The sequence below is a fragment of the Aplidium turbinatum genome, chromosome 8 (genome assembly GCF_918807975.1).
Source record: "Aplidium turbinatum chromosome 8, kaAplTurb1.1, whole genome shotgun sequence".
Lineage (NCBI taxonomy): Eukaryota > Metazoa > Chordata > Ascidiacea > Aplousobranchia > Polyclinidae > Aplidium > Aplidium turbinatum.
In genome coordinates, this window is record NC_137479.1 from 11,769,458 (window position 1) to 11,793,549 (window position 24,092).

At 36.6% G+C, this 24,092-nt stretch overlaps 1 protein-coding gene across 1 annotated transcript in view; it reads left to right on the top strand.

Annotated features, from left to right (window-relative positions):
• The first annotated feature begins 2,603 nt into the window (after positions 1–2,603).
• LOC145776409 (voltage-dependent L-type calcium channel subunit alpha-1D-like) overlaps positions 2,604–24,092 on the top strand; it is a 57,023-nt gene continuing 35,534 nt past the window's right edge. The window contains exons 1-15 of the mRNA XM_082587811.1: positions 2,604–2,683; positions 3,036–3,175; positions 4,940–5,049; positions 7,213–7,365; positions 8,707–8,912; positions 9,750–9,853; positions 10,585–10,745; positions 12,506–12,584; positions 14,572–14,732; positions 19,860–20,017; positions 20,575–20,642; positions 21,032–21,239; positions 21,866–22,116; positions 22,419–22,583; positions 23,559–23,741. Coding sequence (XP_082443937.1) covers positions 7,248–7,365; positions 8,707–8,912; positions 9,750–9,853; positions 10,585–10,745; positions 12,506–12,584; positions 14,572–14,732; positions 19,860–20,017; positions 20,575–20,642; positions 21,032–21,239; positions 21,866–22,116; positions 22,419–22,583; positions 23,559–23,741 — 1,862 coding nt within the window. The 5' untranslated portion in view covers positions 2,604–2,683; positions 3,036–3,175; positions 4,940–5,049; positions 7,213–7,247. The remainder of the gene's footprint in view (positions 2,684–3,035; positions 3,176–4,939; positions 5,050–7,212; positions 7,366–8,706; positions 8,913–9,749; positions 9,854–10,584; positions 10,746–12,505; positions 12,585–14,571; positions 14,733–19,859; positions 20,018–20,574; positions 20,643–21,031; positions 21,240–21,865; positions 22,117–22,418; positions 22,584–23,558; positions 23,742–24,092) is intronic.

Here is a 24,092-nt window from a genome sequence, read left to right on the forward strand (position 1 = left end):
AATATCTGAGCTGATAATGCATACGTTTATGTTTTAATTTTAAACTTAAAATTACGTTTTTATGAGCGCATGTACTACTAGAGAGTTAGACGAACTTTCTGTATATTTTTTGCTTGCAAGTTCTAATTTCTTGGTAGCGCTCATGATAATGAATTGCCAAGAAAAAACTTCGCCAAGCCGGCGGCTAAGCCATTCAGTCAACAGTTAGAAGAAACATTACTGCGATGACTGTCTTGTTATTTTATCATGTCATAGTCTATTCACAGACTGAATGCAGCTAACGTTTACTTGTCATTAAACACCATCACATGAACAACATCGAACTTGGTCATTTGGCTTGGAGTGGCTCGTGGCGTCTGCTTATATTATATTTTGTGTATTTCATTAACCTAACTTGGAAACCCATAACTTCAATCTTTCGTAATACAATGTTCCTTAATGTTGGATTTTTGTAAAAATAGAAAATTCCCTTACTTGCGTCTGCTTATTATCGGTAAGGCTTACTCTATTAGATTTTCACCGACCTGAAACATCCATGAGATAGGAATTATGCCTCTTGCGTTTCCCAGCAGTTGGCTTAATCAAGGCGAACAGCTGCTTTAGCTTCAAGCAAGCAGTCAATTGCAATCGTGTGTTACACGGTCGTGTATTGGAGATTTATTCCCAACTGCAACACACACGCGCGCTAATTTTCACATAGTAATAAATGTGATATGGTTTGCAAAGTAAACTATTTTGGACGTCTGTCTTTATAGTTATATTTTATGGCTTTTCGCGTACGAAGATTATTATTTAACACTTACGCGCAAGCGTGTAAAGTTATCGGTTTTCGAATCATTCTACATTGAGAATAATCCAATTGATTAAAAAGTCCATAAAACAAAAATTACGACAATAATATTGTGAACAATCTCGTTTTATGCAAAAAATTTGCAGGGCCCAGCTTTGTGTGGTAGGTTGTTTTATTGCATGACTAACAAATTATTCAGACGTGAGGGTTAAAAGTCACAAGTTGCCATAGTGACTCCGAAAGTGATAAGGTGTTCGCGAGAAAAAAAGATGAAAGTTGCATAGGTAGGCCTACTCGTACTTAATAATTTTTACTAGGTCGTTGAAGGGTCATGTTATCTCGTCTCCCATGAAAATAGGTCCATGGCACATGGATACCAGAAACATAAACAAAGTGAAGAGGTCGGAGGTCACGTTGTACTGTAACGTTTAACAATCTTCAAGCTGAAAAAATCTTATTTCACAAGAATTTTTGGGATTTGAAACATTCAAATGTAGGCTGCAATATAAAAAGGCAGCAAAAAGTAATTGACAACTGGAGAATAACGTGAATTTCTTAACAAATTCAAAGCGTTCGACAAATATATTACTAATCGACCTTGTAGCAAACGGAATCCTTCGCAGGTAAAATATTATTTTCACCCCATAAAAGCCGTGAAACTTCAGCTGAAATCTTTATTTTTCTACTTTCTGTGTATTCGATCTAAAATGAAAGCTTGTTTTTAATTTAGTAGCTTTTTTATAAATGAAAGGTATTGTGTGCCTTTTCAGAGACTAAAGCAACCGCTTTTTACATTGATTCAACGTCTGCAGACGTTGAATTGAACCAATGTTAAAAACGGTTGATTTGCTGTTTGCCTGATTAGAATATTTACGGATATTGTCATCGACGAGAAATGCACTTTTAAAGGTTTTGTGGCATTTAATTGTTGATTTTGCAAATTAATAATAATTTGAACTTTCCATTGTTGATTTAGAGTTATTTTTATGCAGATCCCAATAGTTCGTGACTGTATGCACTAATAACACACAAATAAAAGACGTAAAAGAATAATAATAAATCTTCAAAACGATTGACCAACAAAAAAATTTATAATCCAGAAAACATAATCAATACTAAATAAAAAAAAAGTTCAAATACTGAATAAACTGCAAGTTCTGATGTGACTACTGACTAGGCCTAGGGTGACTAAACGTTTTGCTCGAAGCTTTTGCATTTTGAAAGCTCGTAGTAAAATTCGTTAAACAACGTGCTCTTGCAGATTGCTAAATACAGTACCTCACGCGTTCTTGTATACCGGTACTACCATTACCACCTTGAGGATATTTTTCAGATGATAAAATAAAACTTGTGGTGTCAAATGTTGGGGTCTAAATTAAGTTTTACGTCTTCATAACGAACTATTGCAAACAAATACTACACTGTACAAATTCCATTCAAATTTCAACACAAACCTAGAAGCAAAACAAATCGTATTATCTCAAAGTACTGTCCTGCATTTTAATTATACTTGAAGAGCTTTCATTGAAAATTAATGATTTCGTTTTAAGCATAAGTCTGGTTAAGGCGATGAATGAATTTATTTGAAGTGGAAATTTTTCAATGACTTCTTGCGAGTGTCGTATTTACGACGGGGTACTTTTTTTAATAAACATGATTTCCCCGCGTCTTTGATCTGCGTACGCGGACCCAAAGAAAATAAGAATGACTAATTATTGCAGGTTGTATTTGTATGTATAAGCTTTATGCATTTTTTAGCTTACATTTTATGGTATGATTTCTTGCAGGCCATTTGAAATCGTCATTTTACTCACAATCTTTGCCAATTGCGTTGCTTTAGCCATCTATGTTCCATTCCCTGAGCAAGATTCGAACTCCACCAATGATATTTTGGTAAGAAAACTTTATCATGTTGATTGCGTTGTGATAATGCAAATGTTTTGGCTGATACATCCCAGATAACAAAATCCGTCATTTTTACATCTGCACACGTTGAATCAATGTAAAAGTGGCGGATTTTGCTGTCATGGATACGTTAGTGCAAAGCTCCGCCTTCAAAAAAGTATGTTTTTACATTGATTGAATGCAATTCAAACGTTGAGTCAGTGCAAACAGAACTCAATTGTTGGTTGGGAAGTGACGAGCCTTCAAGTGTAGCTTATGTTTTAAAAGCATTGAAATAATGTAGGCTTGGGAATACGAGTTGTTGGTAAAAGATCTTCTGGTACCTTATTTTGTGATGCAGGAAAAAGTGGAATACATATTTTTAGCTATTTTCACTCTCGAATCTTTTGTAAAAATCATCTCGTTTGGATTCTTATTTCATCCCAATGCCTATTTGCGGAATGGATGGAACTTTCTGGATTTCGTAATTGTTGTTGTAGGGTAAGCAAAGAATGACGTTTTCTTTCGATGACGCATTTTATTTGTATGTTTTGTATTCCTTGACCTTATGTATCGTAGTAACCAGTGCCGGTCTTTGGGGTGTGCAAACCGTGCGTTCGCACAGGGCCCGCAATTTACTCAGAAAATGCAGTAATTTTTGTCATTTCCAATGGAAAAAATTCAATTCGATTCACAAGCAAGTACCGGTATCTTTGAAGTCAGTTGCGGCTTTAGGGTGAGGCAAGTGCTGAGATTGTGGCGTCGGGCCACCTTTACATGCTTTTAGTCCACCCACGACATTTCACCATGTGCCAAATAGTTAAAATTGCACTGTGACAACAGAATTTCGTTTTGTGGCAATTGCATTTAAATAGAATACATGTTACTTTCAATACAAAACCATCGCTATTATGCCATGTATATATAGTTTCAAAACTAAACATTTAAAGACCCGGATTTTTTAAACGCCATGTATCAAATTGCTTAGTATTCTATGAATTCAGGAAACTTCACTCTTGTGAAAATTTAAATGCATGTTACGCCGGCCGTCAAACCTTCCTCCCCTTTCGAAATACCTAGCTACGCTACTGAATTGGATCATTGTCATTGGGGCCCGCAAAGCATATTCCGCACAGGGCCCGAAATACCCTAAGACCGGCACTGGTAGTAACTACCTTATTTTGTTTTTCGGTTTCTTTGTTCCACTAACTTTGGTTTTCCCATTCGTTATTCTGCTTAGTTAGTCTACGACTTAAACAACATTTAGGATAATTCTACACTGTCCAAAACGCTACCAGATTTTAGTGCGTTGACCAGTTCATTTTTTGTTAAAAGGTTTATGAAAAAATAAGCTGGTTGAAAATGAAAACGCTCAATCAAAATCCACCAATTTGTGCAAATTGCGAAAAAAGCAGGCAGACTGTTGATCATTTGCATTTAAACTGTCCATGAACTGCAATACTTCAACACAGTTTACCGCTGCAAAAATTTATTTAAAAACCGGTTTAAAGACAACGAGCTTCAAATGTGAAAATGCCATATGAAACTACTATCGCTTCCAACATAGAAGTTTGGCAATTGGCCGCTTAGAGAAATTGTGTTTTTCCAGTATCCTCCTGCTCTTAGCGTCACTTTAAACTAACAGTAGTAAAATAATTGCAAATTTTTTTAAAGTCTATCTTTAATTTAGTTTTAGCATAGAATTGCTTCAATAAGATATTTTTCAGTTGTGTGTAGGAATTTTTCAATTTTATTTTTTATTTATAGCCGTTTGATAGCGGTTACTTTTTAGAACAATGCAAAAAACACTTTTAGAGTTGAGATTTCTGTAACTATCGCGGTAGCTGTTAACTCATAATTTAAACATAAAGCGATCAGGCAATTAGCTGGACCATTGTCATATTAACCAAAACACTGGATTCTAATCGGCATCAGCATGCTTGGAACTCTTCTTTTTGCGCCGTCAGTTGGATATGGGAGTCAAGTCCATTTGTAACAAACCAGGGGTTGTACTAACTTATACCTCAGAAAACAAAGCTAAATTCTTTGCTTGGTCAAGTTTCAGGGAAAGTTCAATGCAACCAGTAGCCTAGTATTTTTGGTTTCGTCTTTTTGTATTGCGCATTCGACATAAAAAAATCAAACTTTAGAGAAGGTATAATTGAAATCTTGCGTTATTTTGATCAGTATGGTTGCTTATCTTGCAATAATTTGCAGTATAGTTTACTACTTTTTTCAAACTGACTTTGCCGAAATATACCTCAGGTTGTTCAGCATCATTTTTGAGATCACTGACGTCGGAAGCACAGATAAAGTTCGTGCTCTTCGGGCTTTTCGTGTCCTCAGGCCCCTGCGGCTTGTGTCTGGAGTGCCAAGTAAGTTTCCTGCTAGAACAGCACTTTCTTGTTTTGTTATTGCTATACTGCGTATACAGTAGTATATTGATGAAGCTGATATACATTTTAATGGATTCTCGTTAAAAGTTGTTAAATTGGAGTTTTGGTTATTGTGTCATTTTATTTGTAAATTTTTGACCCTGATATGTGCCTTATATTGATTATGTATGAAATTATGTATGCATTTAAACCAAAGAGGGATGCCAGGACAAATGCTTACAAAATCTTCTTGAAATTTGAAATTTCGTCAAAGAGCGCAATGGGAGAGTTCGAACGCTTATGTTTGTACATTTGCATATGTATGGAAGATGACTGAATAGTGCAGAGTTATTGCTGTTGATTCTTGAACAAAACATCCACCATACCGAAGTTAACGACTTGTATTTCACGACTATTTGCTCATGTACTACGTGGTGTTATGCAAGTTTCTTTAGAATTCCTTTTTTTTTGTTACATACTGTACAGCAGTGTTTTTCAATCTTTTTTGAGCCACGGAACACTTTATGCATTAAAATAATCTGACGGAACACTAAACGAAATTTTATAATGATACAATAAAATAAACAACACAACAACAATTCCTTTAGAATGAGGCTGTTCACCAGGCATTAAATTAAATGATATGAGATTTTCTACAGTAGAACATCTCATATCATTTAACAATTCTTTTACTTTTAGTTTTTGTCAGTGCGATATCTGGGCCTGTTTGGATGATCACGAAGTTGATATTCGGGCAGAAATTGCAGAAGACAAACGCGAAGCTGTTGTGATTTTGATTTTCCACCGATGTTAAATTTGGGAAAGATTTCACTGTTCTGCACTGAAACATATGAATAGTTACATGTACAAAATGTCAATCTCAGTGTGTTTTACTTACTCAGTGTGAAACTTGTGCCTGTTTGGATAACCAAAGAGCTGACATCCTGGCAGGAATTGAAGAAAGACACACACGAAGCTCTTCCTCAACAGCTTTCAGTCGCTCTCTGTTTTTAGTTTTGATGGCAGTCAGGCTCGAGAAGCTCACCTCACACAGATATGTCGTGGAAAATGGGAGCAATGTCACAATAGCTTTGCAATGCAACTCGCTACCTACTGTCATCTAGCACTAGCGTTATGTAAGAGTTTTACAGGATTACGCTATGAGTCACTACTGCAGCACGTACACTCGACAACGGTATATTATTTGCAGATAATAATTAATTTGTTTTCAAAAAATTATTTTAGACCAATCAGGTGAAATTGGATAATTTCACACGGCACACTTGACGATCTCACACGGCACAGTAGCTGAAAAACACTGCTGTACAGTATATTGCAATGTCTTTTGAACTTCACTTGAACCAGTTAAATGTTGGCTTAGCTGCTCTTCACATGCCTTGTGCGTTTAGCCATTAAGCTTCTTCGCAAATCTTGATTGTGCAATATATCTTTGATTTTAGTTTTATTCATTACAGTTGTGTTGTATCAATGTAAGTGTAAAATATCACACAATACAGTAACACTGTCAGAATTACAGCTAAATCCTTTTTTACCAGGGTTGTCGGTATTTTACCCAACCCAAAAAAAACGGGTGGATTTTTTAAAAAAAAACCCACTTAAAAAAACCTAAAAAAAAAACATAAAAAACCCAGAGCATCATATTTGTCCAATTTTTATAAGAAAATTGAAAAAATGAACCAAAGCACTTCAAGGTACCTCAAACAAACTTCAAATTAGGACTTAAGGATGTGATTGTGAAGGAAATCTCCAAAGATAAATTGAAAATACAGTGGATATTTCTGTACACAAAAATCAAGTAGGCCTACTGCCACTTTGTACTACACTAAAACTCATTTATGCAAGAAGGCCTCATAGTTAAACAGCCTTAGTGCATTATTTTATTGAGTTATGCCAGCATGTACTGTGAGTGAGAGGCACTTCATTGGTAAAAAGTAGTATTTGAGGTGAAATAAGCATGAATCTACCTTTTTTGCATCCTTTTTAAATAAAACCCAGAAAAACCCGGGTTTTTCTCAACCCTGTTTTTTACAAACTATTATTTATTGCTCCAATTTTATAAAAGGTATAACGTTATTTTTATCACAGTAGCTGCAATGCGTCTTGTCCAGAATTCCATTTATTCATGATTCTTTTACTTTATAGGTCTCCAAGTAGTTCTCAACGCCATCATACGTGCTATGTTTCCACTTTTACACATTGCACTGTTAGTTGTATTTGTTATCATTATTTACGCCGTAGTTGGACTGGAGCTTTTTAAAGGCAAGCTCCATAAAACCTGCTACACTACAAATGCAAGTAAGTCGGAAACAAGCATATAGTTTAGTGCTGTAGCCTATATTTTGCCCCGCTACATGGAACATAAAGATTTATAGAATTTTTGTGACGATGTGGAACCCACTCGCGGGTTCAAATAGTTGCAAAAAAGAACAAGATTGTAGTCAAACCTAACCATTAAACCAGTTGTTTTTTTTGCATTACATAAGTTGAATTACATCAAATTCAGTTACTATTCTCTAAAAACCGTAACAGCCTGATTCACCTTATTAGGGCCATCGGAAGGTACTTAGTCAAATAGACTCTATGTATAAAATTGACTGATTTACTGACTGGGTTGGTAAGCGTTTTCTACAAAAAGGGAAAATAAGATTAGTTTTTATTTACTTAAAACTTGTTTATGGGTTTTTGTTTGAGAATTATTAAAATAAAGTTCAACCAGCCTCATGTTTAAAAAGAATATATATTTCGCTACATAATGAGCATCTTCAGTTCTTATTCAAATAGAATCTATTTGAATTATATTTGAATAAGAACTATTTGAATAAGAACTGAAGATGCTCATTATGTAGCGAAATATATATTCTTTTTAAACATGAGGCTGGTTGAACTTTATTTTAATAATTCTCAAACAAAATTTTCGATGTGATCAAGTCAACCGCTTCTTGCTGACGGCGTGCCAGGGTTAGGTCTCGGTGTCTCAGAAGACATTCACTTTATCAACTTGTTTATGGGTTAAGATTAAACTTTATCGCGATTCGAATAACCTCATTTCGTCCAGTTGCGGCCTATTTTTGGTGTTCGTTTTCCGTTCGTAGCAAGCTACTGTGTGAGGGTTCTGTTGTTTGTGAGATTAGGACTAGATTCTTTAGTTCATTGTAGAAGATGGACCACGAAAAAGTAGCAATGAAATGTTTAAACTTACTCTGAATGTCACAAATGTGTCAGCCTACAAAATTGTGCGCTCAACCGTGACAAAATCGCCACGTTTGTAGACTTGAGAAGTAAATGTTTGTCTACTGAGTCTACAGCAGTTGGTTCCTTACTACTTATGGTTCCACAAATAGAGCTATTTAGGCTAATCTGGAAAAACTTAGATATTTCTCACACAACTGTTGAGTTTTATACAATCCGCAAGGAATGACATCCCTCACTAAAAACAAATTTTGATTTACTTTTGTAGGATATAAACATCTAAAACGTTTTGAAGATTGTTGACTTCATTTCAAGCTAAGATATCTTAAATTAGCTTGTTTTTATTGGCTTTTTGATCATTTGCAATTTCAAATGTCCACCTTAGAAGTGGTATTCTAATGCAAAGAAAATAAATGCAAAAAATGACGAAATCAAATCCCATTGCAGACTTTGAAATCGTGATTGCTGAAGATGATCCGGCACCATGTGCAACAAATGACTCGTACGGCAGGCAGTGCCCTGAAGGGACTTTCTGTGCGGAGGGATGGGTAGGGCCTTCAAACGGACTTATAAACTTTGACACTTTTTACTACTCTACAATCACAGTCTTTCAGTGCATTACCATGGAAGGCTGGACAGATGTGCTTTACTACGTAAGTTCATGCTGTGTCACTACATGCTCTTACCAGGTTTTAGCAATCAAACTAGGTAGATGTACGTACAGGCGCTGCAGCAGCTATAACAAAACTATTAGTTTTAAAATCGACAATCACCTAATACTGATAATGTCGCAAAAGCTATGTTAACTTTGTTTATCTCTGAGTAACTGCGAGACGCAATATCGCAGTCTTTCACTTCTGCGTTGAAATAACGTTTTAGGACGTTACTCCGGTCAGCCAAAATTTTTCCTTTGCTTTGATAAAACGTGTCAAACAGGATGACGAAATTAACTGTCTTCTCTACTCTAATTGATGCATGAAAAATAGATAACTTTTCCCAGACAGCAAAATCCGTCATTTTTACATTGATTCATCGTCTGCAGACGGTAAATCAATGTAAAAATTACGGATTTTGCTGTCTGGATCACTGCCTAAAATGGTCTAAATAGTGTTGATCCAACGCCATTGATAGTCACACTCGTAATGCCTAATGACTGTTTATTGCTTTTAGTTTAGTTAAATAATGAATGGATGGAACGCTTACTACTTCCTCGACAAGAAAACGTTTGATTTATGAGACTGTTCATGTTCCACTTTTAACCAAAGCTTTACCTTTAAACTAATCACTTATCACTTTGCATTGATTGACGTTTGAAACAGGTTTGGAATCCCAAAAAACTTAACAGCAAGAAGCGGCCCTAAAAGTGAAACTTAAATTTTGAATTCCAGTCCCATTTATTTTGACAAACTGTTTCGCTTGATGTCGAACTTGTTTCCCCTTCCCATTATTTGTTACTTTTTTTCAAGAGAAATTTCTTGTTCTCTCTGCAGACCAACGATGCGATGGGTAGCTATTTACCTTGGGTCTACTTTGTGTCCCTCATCATCGTTGGATCATTTTTTGTAATGAATCTTATTCTTGGTGTTCTCAGCGGGTGAGTAGCATATCCATTAGTAGATCCATATCCAAAGTAGATCATCTCATACCTTTAAGTTAGCTTGCATTAGTAGAACCAACGCGGCGATTTTCGGAAATATTGTAAAATTTAAAAAAGCATTGTTGTTCTTAAATTGCATACTTGTGTTGATACAACGTTGGAAAATCTTACGACAGATCATGCTACAGTGCATGATTTCACCAGTCACCACAAAGCTCTTTATTCTATGAATGCGGAACGTTAAAACTGTTTTTGATGTTCTTTGAACCTCCTTTTAGATACCATCTTCTGATTTTGTTTTTGTGTTGTTAAATTAAACGTATTTTCTATTGAACTTGCAGCATTTTTCGTAGTGCTGCGCTACATAGCCCTGCTCTGGGTTATTAGTATTACGTTGTGCGTTGTATGGAGTAGGCTAGTAACCATAAGTTATGTTAAATTTTTTTAACTTACGTCTTCAACAACGCCATGGCTTTGCACAAATACTTGTGTGTTACCCAGTAAGAAATTTAGTTAGATCATCTGACATAAATCTTGTAGAAAAATGAAGTCAAAGAAGATTTAAAATACTCTTGGTTGTTTCAGGTGAGCAACTGCAGTTTAAATTTCGGGATAAAATTTTTATTTAAAAAAACAAATCTATGTTTGACTTTGGAAAAAATATGTCTTTTACCAAAAAGATTTTGTTTTGTGTTTCTAAAGTCTTCTGCCTTACTATAACTATTTAGAGAATTTTCCAAAGAGAGAGAGAAGGCGAACGCAAGAGGAGAATTCCAGAAGCTTCGAGAGAAACAGCAATTTGATGAGGATGTGAAAGGTTATCTTGAATGGATCACTTTTGCTGAGGACATTGACAATGACAATGATGATTCCAGCTGTGATGAAAAACGTAAGTTTGTTTCATTTCAGAGAAAAGCATCCAAAGAGTGCGACTGTTTCCATTTTTTCATGTTTTTGTACTTTATTCGCTTACTAAAGGAGACAGCCGTATACACATTGATTGAAATGATTGTAAGTTTTGAAAATCTTTGCTATGTTCCAAAGCATATCTTCTTCCTGCGTTCGAGGCCGCCGCAGGTCATGTTGTTATATCCAGGCGCAGCGGCCAATAGATTCATGTGTGTGTTCATCGAGCGTTGTTAGGTCCACATGTCTATCCTTGGGTCGGTATACAGGAGTAAGCTATGCTTTTTTTCGCTCGCATTCAAAGTCTAATGATTTTTGTAATTTCAAAAATCAATACCCACAGTTGGGTACGTTTATACTGCGAGTTGAAAAACGATCATTGACTTGAAAACGCTTCTTTTTAAATTGAATATAAATTAATAAAATGAAAGGGATAAGGAACATTCCATGACCAATGTTTCCCCGTAGCTTCCACAAAATTGTTACAAGCTTGGAAATAATATGCAGTGGTGGCTGTGTGATTATGAAGACAAAGCCCAGCATGGTTCGTGATATACTATTTAACTATTGAAACATTGTTGAAAAGGCAGACATCAAGTTCGATTGCCACGTGGTCATGGTGCAGGTGTTGTGTATTCAATACAAAAATCTGTAATTTAAGAAATGCTAACTTCACGCATCATGAGCTGAAGTTGCTATAATTGCAGTGAAATCGATTGTTCAATAATTTATGCTAAGATGTTTGATTGTTGTGTAAATACAAGCATATGATGAATGCAAATTAGAAGTGCTGCCTTCATAATACCAGCTTTGAAACGAATAAAACCAGTTGCAAAACCGCTTACGAATGAACTTTAACGCTAAAAAATCAAAGTAAAAACAATGAAAATAATACACTTGTGAAATGTTAAATATTACAAAAATTATATTGTTTAAAATGATACATTATCTGATTTAAAACTTGCAATTTTGCAACTCAAACTATCAGTTGTCAATTGACGTCTTCCATTAACAAGCGCAGTAGAAATTTGTGTGGGCTCGACCGCTTTGTGCCACAATCTAGTTCATCATACACGTTTCCGATCGTTATTTTTAAACTAATTAACGTTGATACAACATGAAATCGATAATGCATTGAGTAGTTTGGCCTGGCTAAGAAATAGCCATCGAGCTCCACCTGGGTATTGGTGACGTACATTCAATTGGCGCTCTAATTTACCTGCGTCAGTGGATTAAAATAGCCTACCTGCAGAAGAGAGTGGGCGGTTAGAAAAGAAGGCATCAAAGTCAAGTTCTGGACAATTAAGTAATATTTTCTGTTTCTTGATTGATCTAAAACTGATTCGAAATTGCATTTTTAATTTTTTTTGCTTTAATTTGATTGACACGTTCTATTCTAGTTTTATTTAATTTAACCTCCAAATGTAGAATGGATATAATTCTAAAAACCTGTTGCTTTAGGGTTAGGATAATCAACAGGTGTTGCATTGACCACGCATGTACTCAGCCAACAAACCAAAGACCTTAAAGACGTTGAATCAATGTAATTTACTTATTAGGAAAACCTACCGATCTAAAAACATTTTGCTGGAAGGTGGGGATCACGGTGGACACGAATTGTTCTTGTTTTATTTTTCCGTCCAGTTGTTGTAAATTTTCGTCCACGATTGATACGCCTGGGCGACAAAAGTTGTGATGCAAATTTATCGTAAGAATTCTCAAACATAAATGTGTTTTCTGCAGGTTCGGTAGGGTTTGAAGACAATTGCAGTGATAAAGCCCCTTCTCAAGCAGGTCGTACAAGCTGGTGGCAGAAACATAGGTATGATTTTCTTTCTTTTTACCTTTTTCTGTTTTTATGACCATAGTCGTTTGATCATGTTGAATAAACGGGATAACAACATTTAAAACGTTGTTTTCGCATTTACTGTAGTAATGCTATTGTAGCTTGGGTTGTCGTGTCGCATGACTGTCAAAATCGGACTTGACTGAAAATAATAGCTGTAGTTGCACTCACATGATACAATGCAGAAATGGTGGCTGTCACACTAGCCTACTTGAAACACGCATTTATTTTAAAATTTTAATTATATATTTTTCAACTTTCACGATAAATTTTACTGACTATGAGCAGGTTTGGTGCACTTTCACACATATGGCACGGAACGGTCATTGCTATTTTTGTCACTTCGTTTGCAATCTTTCCGTAGTTTCTTATTTTTGAACTGCCATCCTTGAATAGTACGTCACAGAATCAGAGTAGCCTACTGTCGCGCCAAAACCACAAACCGTGCAAAACTTCATCTCAGCCAGCAAATGCGTTCTTTTTGCTTGGATTCAACGTTTTTACATGTTGAATCAATGTGAAAAGGTCTGATTGTTTTGACTGAGAAGTTCGCTTCAAAGCCCTGTTGTAATATCTTTAGGTGATTTGAAAAATTTTGTATACCTGTGTTTCAGACAATAAAACCTATTTTACGTCATCATAATGCTTTTAACGGTCAGATCAACATCAACATGATTGACTTGACAAGCTATGAAAGCATTTCTATCATTTTGAAATAAGCCTCCAAAGTCGACATGCCATTTTGGTTTTTGAGCAAAGCGTTACTCCAAATAGCATGATCCACACTTTGATTCAGCGTCTGCTGAAGTTAAATGGATGTAAGAAAAAGATTGACTTTGGTAGCTGTGATGAAAGTTAAGATGTAGGATTTTTTAAAATCAAACCTCCATTATGTGTACTGTTTTTGTTATGTTTCATTGTGCATTCTCCAATCCATGCTCGTTTCGTCACTTTTCACTGCGTCATCACTTCGTTTGTTGTCATCATCGTTCAATAGAAAATTATGCTGCAGCAAGTTACGCAGGTTTGTTTATTTATAAAAAGTATTTTCTACATATAGTGTTGATGAAGCGTTGAGATTTATTGTTGTTTTGTTTGTTTTTGTTTTGCTTGTTTGTTTTTTGTTTTGTTTAAACAGTTTAATATGATTAAGATTCGTCGTTTTACTTACAGGGGCACCGCAGCCTTGAAAATCGATACGAAAATGCAAAGCGTGCGTTAATTGAGTTACAATCGATTTTGCTTCAAAATGACATCGTTTTCATGATGTGGTCTGAATGCAACACGAAGTTGCAATTTGAATGGGCACAGCATGTCCCAGTTTGCAAAACCCATCCATTTCACAATAATTAAACGTGCAAAGACGTTGAGTCAATGTAAAATGGATGGAGTTTGACCTTTTTAATACTAAAATATTAAACAGAAAGAGTGCCGTCACTTTCTGCTGACAAGACTTCGGTACTAAAATATCAATTGATATATGAGTGTTTTTTCTAAGCTTGTCAGACTTATGCAGTAATCATCCAAGCTTTGTTAATAAAATATGGAAAATGTGCTGTCTGCGTGAACAGCGTCTTTTCCGTAAGCAGCGAACCCTATCTGCGCGATATCCACTAGCGAGATTGTATTCTAGAGATGTAAATCATAGTGATTCTAAACAAAATGATATAAACAGTTTCAATTTCAAATTGTCAATGCTTTGTGCTAATGCAAGCTTCTACCCAATGACCCTGCACATTGCAGTTAGTTCAATAAAACAAACTAAAACTTGAGACGAATCATTAGAATAAAACAAGGACAAGAAGAAAAACTTAGATTTTTTCAAACCTCTCCAATTAGACTTAAAAACAAAATGTTCATTTGTTTTTATCAGCCAAATAAAAAACCAATGCGTCAATACTTGTTGCCTGATGTACAGATAATGAAGGAATTGTGAATAAACCATGTTATTCCTATTTTCCAGTCGTCGCTTTCGTCGCTGGCATCACATAGCAAGACGCCACTGCAGGTGGATGGTGAAGACTCAAGCTTTCTACTGGGCCGTTATCTTTTTAGTCTTCCTCAACACATTGTCATTAGCAACAGAGCATTATCAACAACCTGATTGGCTGACGACTGTTCAAGGTAAAGTGCGAACATTGGTGATGGATAGTTTCACGAAATGATTACTTTGGTGTTGTTTGTTCGTATGCTTAAGATCGTCGTCTAGTCCCACATTTAACACAAATGTTGGAAGGCAAACGCAATGTCATTTCAACCTATATTTGCAACTTTGAACTGTAACACTGACAGTTAAAAACGATGTCATGCGTTTTGTATTTGATGTTTTGATATTGGGTCTGTATACCTACAATATGATAAAGTCAGCTGATATATTGTTGAACGAACAGCTTGGTAATGCAATGTTTTAGTTTCTTTGAACAAGGCACATTGGGCCATTTGAATGCGCTACATTAAATAGTTATTAGCATCACAAGTGCAACTTTTAGAGTTGAAATTTTTCACAAAACTTATGTTCAATTCTAAACCTGACCGGAAAACTTGTTTGGCTGATAAAATATGTTATTCCAAAAAGTGAACTCTTTACCAAAGCTGTATATTTATTTTTGTTATTTGCTAGATTAGAAGCTTTTCTCTCAACTTTCTGTTTTTCCTTAGAGATAACAGGCAGCTGATTGCTTTGCCGGTAGCACAGTCTCCTGCTTGTAGCGTTCTTGTGGTTGGCATTCCGATGAGGGAAACTTTGTAATTAGTTTAATTCGATCATTGAAACGCGATTTTTCGAGGTGAAAAGTTCACACTGTCGCCAGCTCTGAATGCATTAATTACAAAACCATTTTCTTGTCAATTTGCGATTTAAATGGGACGATAGCTCGGTCGATCGCCATTCGCTCTCGCTGTCTTTTGTTGAGCATGCCACTCTCAGATGTGGAATGGCAGTTTGCGGTGCTTGCTGTCACGTTATTTTATACTTTTTTGTCTTTAAATGCAACATTTACCTCGTTGCTGTTTTAAAAAAGCTTTAGACTAGAGGAAGCAATCACTAAGGTTTTTTGACATCCAAACAATTTCGCTTCGTTTTCATCGTGAAACGAGCACACGAGAATCTCAATATCCTTTCAAAGTACATTTCTCAGTGAAACATTTTATTTTTTAAGTTCAAACACTATTTTCTATCATGATTAAACAACGCAAATGGGTTGATCGATGTCTGCTCTAACATTTTGCCCTGCTGCTGCTGCCCCCCCCCCCCCCCCCTGTCTCAAGGACGGAGCACGGCAGAGCATCTTTTACCCTTGGACTAGCAATGAAACATAAAAATAACAAAGAACGCTGTTTAGAGTTTTTAATCTTTTCACACGAACTTTGAACCATTTCACGCTCTGCATTTTTGAGCCACTTGCATCACTTACATCCCTCTTACATCTTACATTCTTCTTACACTTACATTCCTCTTACATCCAAACTAGTTAAACATGTATGACAAAATTCTTTAACGAAAACAGTATATCATTCTTGGAATTCATATGTAAGTATTTACAACGCGCTGATGAGAAGAGCCCAGCGCCACCTACAGAGTTTTAAGTCAAAGGTACAGACCACAGAGGGATGGGATATACGCTAAGGCAGTGGTTCCCAACCTTTTTTTGGCTGTTACCCTAATCTCCACCCTGAAGTGAGCCAATTACCCCCACGATCAATTTTCAAAAACAAAAATGATTATTGCTATGTATTTCAAAGGGCTAACTATGACAATCAAAATGCAATACAATACTGAATACAAGATAACAATGCGTGGTAAACATTCAATGCGAAGGTCAGGCCTGGACTTCAGGCGTCAGCTTTGCGATCCTGGGCTTTGTGGTAGGCTACTGAGGACAATTCTTGTGTCGCTTTCGACATCCTGGCGATTGCGCTTCTTTGTCTTCCTTCCCAAGACAGTTAAAAATCCTTGTTCACAGCGATACGTTGTTGAAAAAGATGTCAGGATATTTAATGCCCGTGTCGCTAATGTTGGTGCGTCCTGGAGTCTGCTAAACCAGAAGGTTTCTAAGCCTTTCCCATTGAAATCAAGTTTCAACGCTTTGTTCATTCGGAGAGTGATAAATTCTTCTTTGGCCGAAAAGTCGTCATCATCCACCTGGCTGTCATCACATGTGAAGGGCTCAGTGCACCATTGAAAACTAGCCGTGTTCAAATTCGGAAAGTAGTTGTCCATCTTCTTGGCTAGCTGGCCTAAGTGGTCAGCTATGTCCTTCCCGCCGCTGTCAACTCAAGTCCATTGCCTCCGAGATACATGTCAAACGTCTAAAACTGTGCTTCTTCCAACTCGCTTGTTCCACAATTTAACCTTTGCGATAAATGCTGCTCCGGCTACTTTGGTGTCGATCACAGTTACATTCTTGCCTTGAATTAAAAGATTGCCTTTGTTCGATTCACCAAAGATATCAGCCAGGTAGCACAGCTGGGAAATCCACTGTTGGTTAGAGAAGTATTCAGTCAAGTCGGACTTCTTTTCTATCAGAAAAACATGGACAGCCTCACGAAGTTCGACCAGGCGGGTTATCCTTTGCCATGAGACAGCCATCGTACTTCTGTGTGGTACAGTAATACTTCGTATATTTCTCCCATCTTCTTGCACAGTTCCTTGTAAAGACGACTGTTCCATTCCCTCGCTTTTATAAAGTTTACAACCTCCGGTCTCGTTACCCGCCGAAAACAGGCAAATTACCCCCCGGGGGTAATTTACCCCCAGGTTGGGAAACACTGCGCTAAGGTAAAGTCGAGTGCATACCTCTTACATTTCACATGAACTACAGAATATACAAAACAGGAAGATATCAGTTGATGTGACATTATCACAGCATAAGATTTTAGGATAGTTTGCTTACTGCTTCTTACAAGGCCTGTCAAATTTCATTATCTTTTCGCGACGTGAGAGAAATAAATTAATTTATCTCATCTTTTTCCTTCTCGGCAAAAGTTTTGTCGAAGTTGAATTAGTCTGATGCACTTACAAGCATTCACTGCACTAATTGCTTTTTCCGCTCCTTTTAACTCTCTCAAGCAGATTGCTAGTGATCATTGAGAACGGCCACTTCTTTCAAATCTCTTTTTTTCCAAGCCAAACTGAGACCGGAACTGTGACGCGGAAATCATTAGCGGTGTAGTTAACATGTCAGCTGATCGATATCAACAAAGCTAATTCCTTTTAAGCGTTCTGTCCGTAATTGTCAGACCTTTTAAATGTAGCTAAGTGCGGAAAAGTATTTTATTGCCAATCAAGCTTTCATTAACTTGAAAGCGACTTCACCAGCACTGTTAGTAAGCTTGTTCAAATATCAAATTTAAGCCAAATTTATTCTGTTTCAGTATGATTTCCGATACCTTTTCGATGGTAAAAGCTTTACTGACTAAAAGATTTCTGTTGTTGAACTCAGCTGCTTTTTTACTTGATAATGGATTCTCGAAATCAAGTGACTCGGCTACACAATGTTATATAACCGCACGCTTGCACAACTTGCAACAACGAAACGGTTATCTCAATTGTCGATACATCACAATGTAGATATTTTACCATGTTAATTTCCGCCGGAAAGTTAGTGCAAACCGCTACTACTACAGGGAACGCGCAGCATCAGGCTAAAACAGGTCGTTAGTATCTACTGTACAGTGTACATTGTGAAGTAAGCAACGATCATGCTGCTAAAAACGAAACTCAATCTATTAATTAAATTGTCCAATCTTTAAATTTTTTAGTTGCTTTTTTCATATTGTTATAATGTAGGCCAGGGGTGTGCAACGTGAGGCCCGCGGGCCAAATGCGGCCCGCGAAGAAAAATTGTGCGGCCCGTGAAACGTGTTTATAGTTTAGTTTAGTCTGGTACGTGTGAACAATTCATTGTGGAGTGGATTATTGTAGATTTCGCCCTTCTGTTAACCATTTTAGAAATCTCCCACCGGCCACCGCTCATCCATTGTATTTAATTATTTGGAATGTAAAAATGTATGGTCACATAAAAGGCATTATGAACAAATTACGACTTATAATAATAATAATAAGATTCGTGTTTTTATTTGCGCCCATATCAATAACATACCGTACACTGCGATCACCGGTGCGATACAACAGACGATAAGAAGCAGCGAAGTTACATATAGTCTTCGAGTCAGCTGCTCCCCTTATTTTGACTTGTCATTAGAATAAGTGTCTTTGTCGAGACACAGCCGCGTGCTCTGAAGCGGTGTCAAACCCACGTCCTTTCGAAAGCTCTGGAAAGCTCACGTACAGACAGGAAATCCTTTCCACTTTGAGAGACTATGGAATGCATCCTGAGAAGAAAACTGAATTTGCAGACCAACTTGAAAATTTGTTGTATGAATTTTTGGCTCGTTTCAAAGACTTCAAATCTCATGAACATTTATTTGGTATATTCGCTTCGCCATTCAACACAGACATTGATAAAGCACCAGCAAATATAATTTGAACTGATTGATTTTCAAGAAAAAACAGATTTGAAAGCAAAGTAAGTTATTTAGAAATGAATCTTGGCGATTTTTACCGAAAACATCTCAACTAAGATGACTTTCCACATTTAAAAAAATCCATGGCTTCAAAAATGGCTCTTTTTGGCTCAACGTAGGCTATTTGTGCAAACAATTTTTTCTAAAATGGGCGTCATGAAATCTCCCTATCGGACGATTCTGACAGACGAACACTTGGAAAATGGACTTGAATTGCGAGCACTTCCATTAAAGTAAATTTGGAAAAAAACCGTCGGGAAAAGAAGCCAGCTGCAAACTTCTCACTGAACTCGTTTAAAGACGGTGTGACAATAAATTTGAATAACAGTTTTCTTCAAAAATTTATGCGTTTTAACTTGTAATTTCTGCAAGGAGATAATTTCTAATAATACCATAAGAATAACATGAATAACAAAAAAACTACTTTTTTGTGCCTGCAACTACTAGAAATCATATGTTAAATAAACGTGCGGCCCGCGGTTTCCCCCCATTATTTATATCTGGCCCTCCTGTAATAAAGGTTGCACACCCCTGATGTAGGCTACTATTTTCGTAAGTATTGCAAGGCTTAGTACAATTTTGCTGACGACAATTTTTGCTGAAAGTGACGATGCTGCTTTCTCCAGAAGGAAAATCGATTTTTGTAGGCTACTTTTAATTTCTCGTGCTGTCAGGTTTTTTGTGTTTGTTTAATGCTTTATTTTGTTTATATTTTTGTCATTTCAGAATTAGCGAACAAAATCCTTTTGGCGGTTTTCACTGCAGAGATGCTGTTGAAGATGTACGCATTGGGAATGAGTGGCTATTTCGTTTCCCTCTTCAATCGTTTCGATTGCTTTGTTGTGTGTGGTGGAATTGTCGAATTGGTTCTAACCAGTGCGCACGTAAGACTTATGCCATCTTCTTTACTTCCTGTACTGATTATTTAGTCTATGTTGACTTTTTCAGCAGCGACTAGGCGAGGCCTGCTCCCAAATGAAAGCAACTTGTGTTTGTGTATGTATGGCAGCAAATTTACCATTGTCATTTTTTTCTTGCATTGTTATAAGTTAACTGTATTTAACAGCGGTCAATAAAATTTGACTTTCCATCCGCGTGCCATTATTAAACTAAGTAACATACATCGGATGTTACTATTGGTTTTTAATCTAAACAAAACAGGAACGTTTTCACCTTTCTTTGAGCATCAGGAATTCAAATATTGTACAAGATAAGTTTTAGTTCATTTTTTATGTAGTGGCTTAAAAGAAATTTAGACATATTTAAAACGAATTAACTGACATTAGATACCAAAGTCACAATGTTAAACTAATCCAGGAGGAGATTGCTCACAATCCAATCTGCATCCAGTCTTTGTACAGTAAAATCAGTACGAAAGTTGGCTCGTATTTTTGTTCCTGTTATTGGTTTGAACTTTAAATTAAAGCAAAGTATTTTGCAGGTGATGGAGCCACTGGGAATATCTGTCTTGCGATGCGTGAGATTGCTGCGAATTTTCAAAATGACAAGGTGATTGCTTGGAGTCTTACCAAAGGACCCCGGCAGTAGCTTAAATTATAACATATTACTTATCTAAGAATTCCTACCACAGTATCATTTTGCGTTTAGAATTGAAATTTTAATTGTGAACAGATTCTTTATATAAAAGTGGCGTTTTGAACCAACCTTTTTGAAGAAGAGTGCGCAATTTAAAACTCGGCCCAAAGGTTCCATAGCTTGCACCACTGACAATAACTACTAGAGTGACTTTTTCGATATCAAGGCAAGAATTCAAGAGCTTGCTTCAACGAATCTAAGAGTTTGTGATAGTTTATTTACAGCTAATCCTTGTTGAAATTTCACCGTTTGATACGATTTTTATATTGTATCAGGTAATTTTAATCAGTACATTTTATCAGGTACTGGACAGGATTAAGTAATTTGGTCGCCTCTCTCCTCAATTCAATTCGCTCCATTGCTGGTCTCCTCCTTCTGCTCTTTCTATTTATTGTGATTTTCTCCTTACTTGGGATGCAGCTCTTCGGTGGTCGTTTTAACTCCATATCAGACGAAAAAATCCGTTCGAATTTTGACACGTTCCTGCAAGCGCTGCTGACAGTATTTCAAGTATGATAAGCATGATACCAGACTGTACTTCATATGTCGTTTTATTTAACATGATTTCGATTTACCACTCTTGTTTTGGCCTTTAGCAAAAAAATTCCTGTATTGCTATTTGTTTAATACATTAGTGATGAAAACAGACGCCACTCTTCATTTAACCTTACCAATTTTTATTCTGCTTTTCCGCTTTCCATGGCATTGAAAGCCGAATAAGTCAGGCGTTTCCATATCTACAGTACTTCCGACACTTGTTTAGGTCGAAAGTTTAATACTGCCAACCATCATCGCCTAGGTCTTAACTCCTAGTAGAGCATAGTTAGTTAAATAAATGTAGGTACTGTAGAAAAGATACCTGAAAAAAAGGAACTGTCCACTTTGCTATTTTTATGCATAGATTAGTCTTAATGCTGTAAGTTTATTTTTTAGCATTATTTTTTTATTTCTTTGAAGTCATTATGTGAGTATGAAAACCACTATCTTTATATCATTGCGCTCTACCCAAGCCAAAAAAAGGAATCTATTAAAGCCCAATTTCCTTGCTAAAGCCTGATTTCGTAGCTAATCCACTGAATGACAGGTCGTTTAACCCACTTTGTTTCTGGCTGGATAATAAATACACTTCTTAGTAGATCCTCACTGGAGAAGATTGGAACGTGGTAATGTACAATGGCATTGAAGCGTATGGAGGAGCAAATAGCATGGGTCTTTTCACTGTGATCTACTTCTTCATCTTATTCATTTGTGGAAACTACATTCTCCTCAACGTGTTCTTGGCTATTGCTGTTGACAATTTGGCGGATGCTGAGAGCTTAAGTGTAGCTCAGAAGGAAAAAGCGGAAATTGAGAAAAAGAAAAAGAGAATGAGACTTAAAAAAATACGGTTAGAATTGAATATTCTCTTTGGTTTGATTATGCCTTTGCGTGCAAGTAGTTGTGACTTAGTGTCGATTGCAGCCACAGCAGCTGGCTTTTTTGTGTATTGCCAAATAAACTAAGCAGCATGTGATGTGAGCTCCTTATTCTTACTACAATAAATCTGCAATAAAACGAAATTTATTTTAGAAAATTTGAATTAAGCTGTGCAATATATCCTACGCAAGCAATTTTACAGCTTCCTACAAAGAAAATTTTTGACCAGGCTGTTGGAAGGTATTCACCTGTTTAATAACCGACACTTTTCAGAAAACTTTTTAAGAAAAAAGAAACCAACAGTCTGGACGTGACGGAGAACATGCAAAGTACAGATGACGGGCAGATAAAAAACGACTTGAACAGGTTGAATTCTGATATTCAACTCAAAGATTTAAAAAGGCTGTCGGTTGCTTCAGAAAGCAATCCGGACGTGAGGTAAATGTTAAACAGCCAGCTGTTTTTCATTGGCTGATGAGATTGTCTAACTTGGCACAGAATTCCCAAATTTATTTCGTTGTGTCGGCTAGTAAAGTGTTCTAACTGAATAAAAAATATTTACCTGCCACTATGGTTCAATGAATTAACATCCTGTTTTGCAAACAAAGAACCCATAAGATCAAATAACAATGGCTCAACTCATGTGGCAGTTAAGACAGCTCCTCAGTCTTCATCTGGGGCCCTTACTTTGAGAGTATTTGAGAGCAACAACACTTTTTGACTGCTAATAAAAACTTCGTGCTGTCAGCATCGGTAGCTGGTCCTGAGTCAGTACTTCAAAGACTACATGAAGGGTTGTAACTGCCAAGATTAAATTTCAGAAGATATTTTTCTTGTTTGACCACAGCATTCCCATCATAAATTTTCGACTTGGAAAACCTTCTTTCTAAGATCAAAATGTGTAGTTTCGCATAGGCTACTTGTACAAAGGGTCAGAATGCTGATTCTGGGTCAAGTGTTAATTTTGATTGTCCTAGACATTTTAATGTTTTTTTAAACTTTGGTGTACCGGGTGATTGATAATTTACTGATCGTTTTTCCTGTTAACCATGTCGATTGTCGATAGTTCAGTTGGATGGCGCCAAGCTTCGTATTAAAAAACAACAAAATTGAGAAGCGCTGGTACAACACTCCGAGTGTGCGCTTGAGAAAAGTGGGCCTACTATAAGGACAACTCTCCATTCAACTGAACTTTGTGGGTGGAATAATTTACAGTTGACACTTCAACAACAAGCAGATGACCTACTTTGTTGATCTCGGTGACTGGGCTGGTGTCAGTGATTCAAACCTACAAGTATGCGAACTACCAAGATTAAGATTCTAAAGAAGATTTCTCAGTCCGAGGATACAAATTCCTACAACCAATCATGGTAGCCTGATGTTAGCCTAATTGGTTTTGCGTTAAAACTACAGGATAGAAGTCACTGAACCCTCAGAAACCAATTCCGATCGCCACTTACCTGAAAGTGAAACAGATTCGTTGCCTGAAGTCCCAGTTGGACCAAGACCTCGTAGGATGTCTCAGCTCAACTTGCAAGAGAAAAAGCCTGAGTTGCCATTAGCCAAATCTTTTTTTATTTTTTCTGCCAAAAACAAGTAAGTCAATTAAGTTCCTTGGTTTTTCTTGCTCTTAATATCAAACGGTTCTTGTTGGAGGTTTGAAATCAATTCTCAGGAATTGTTCAGCTAGAACTTGGAACATTGTACGAGTTGACGCAACGAAATTTGGCTAACTGTTTAAGAAAAATGATTATTTTTAAACTTCATAAACCGGGCTGTGTAAGCATTGGAAGTGAGCATATTTGCTGAGCTACTTTTGAACATTCACATCAAACTTTCTCACTTGAGGTTGATGTCTCAACTGTCCATTAGTTTTGTCACGGTTCAACTTTCTGAGCATGTGGTGTGGTAGTTCAGGTTCATAGATTTAAATTTTACGGCATAACA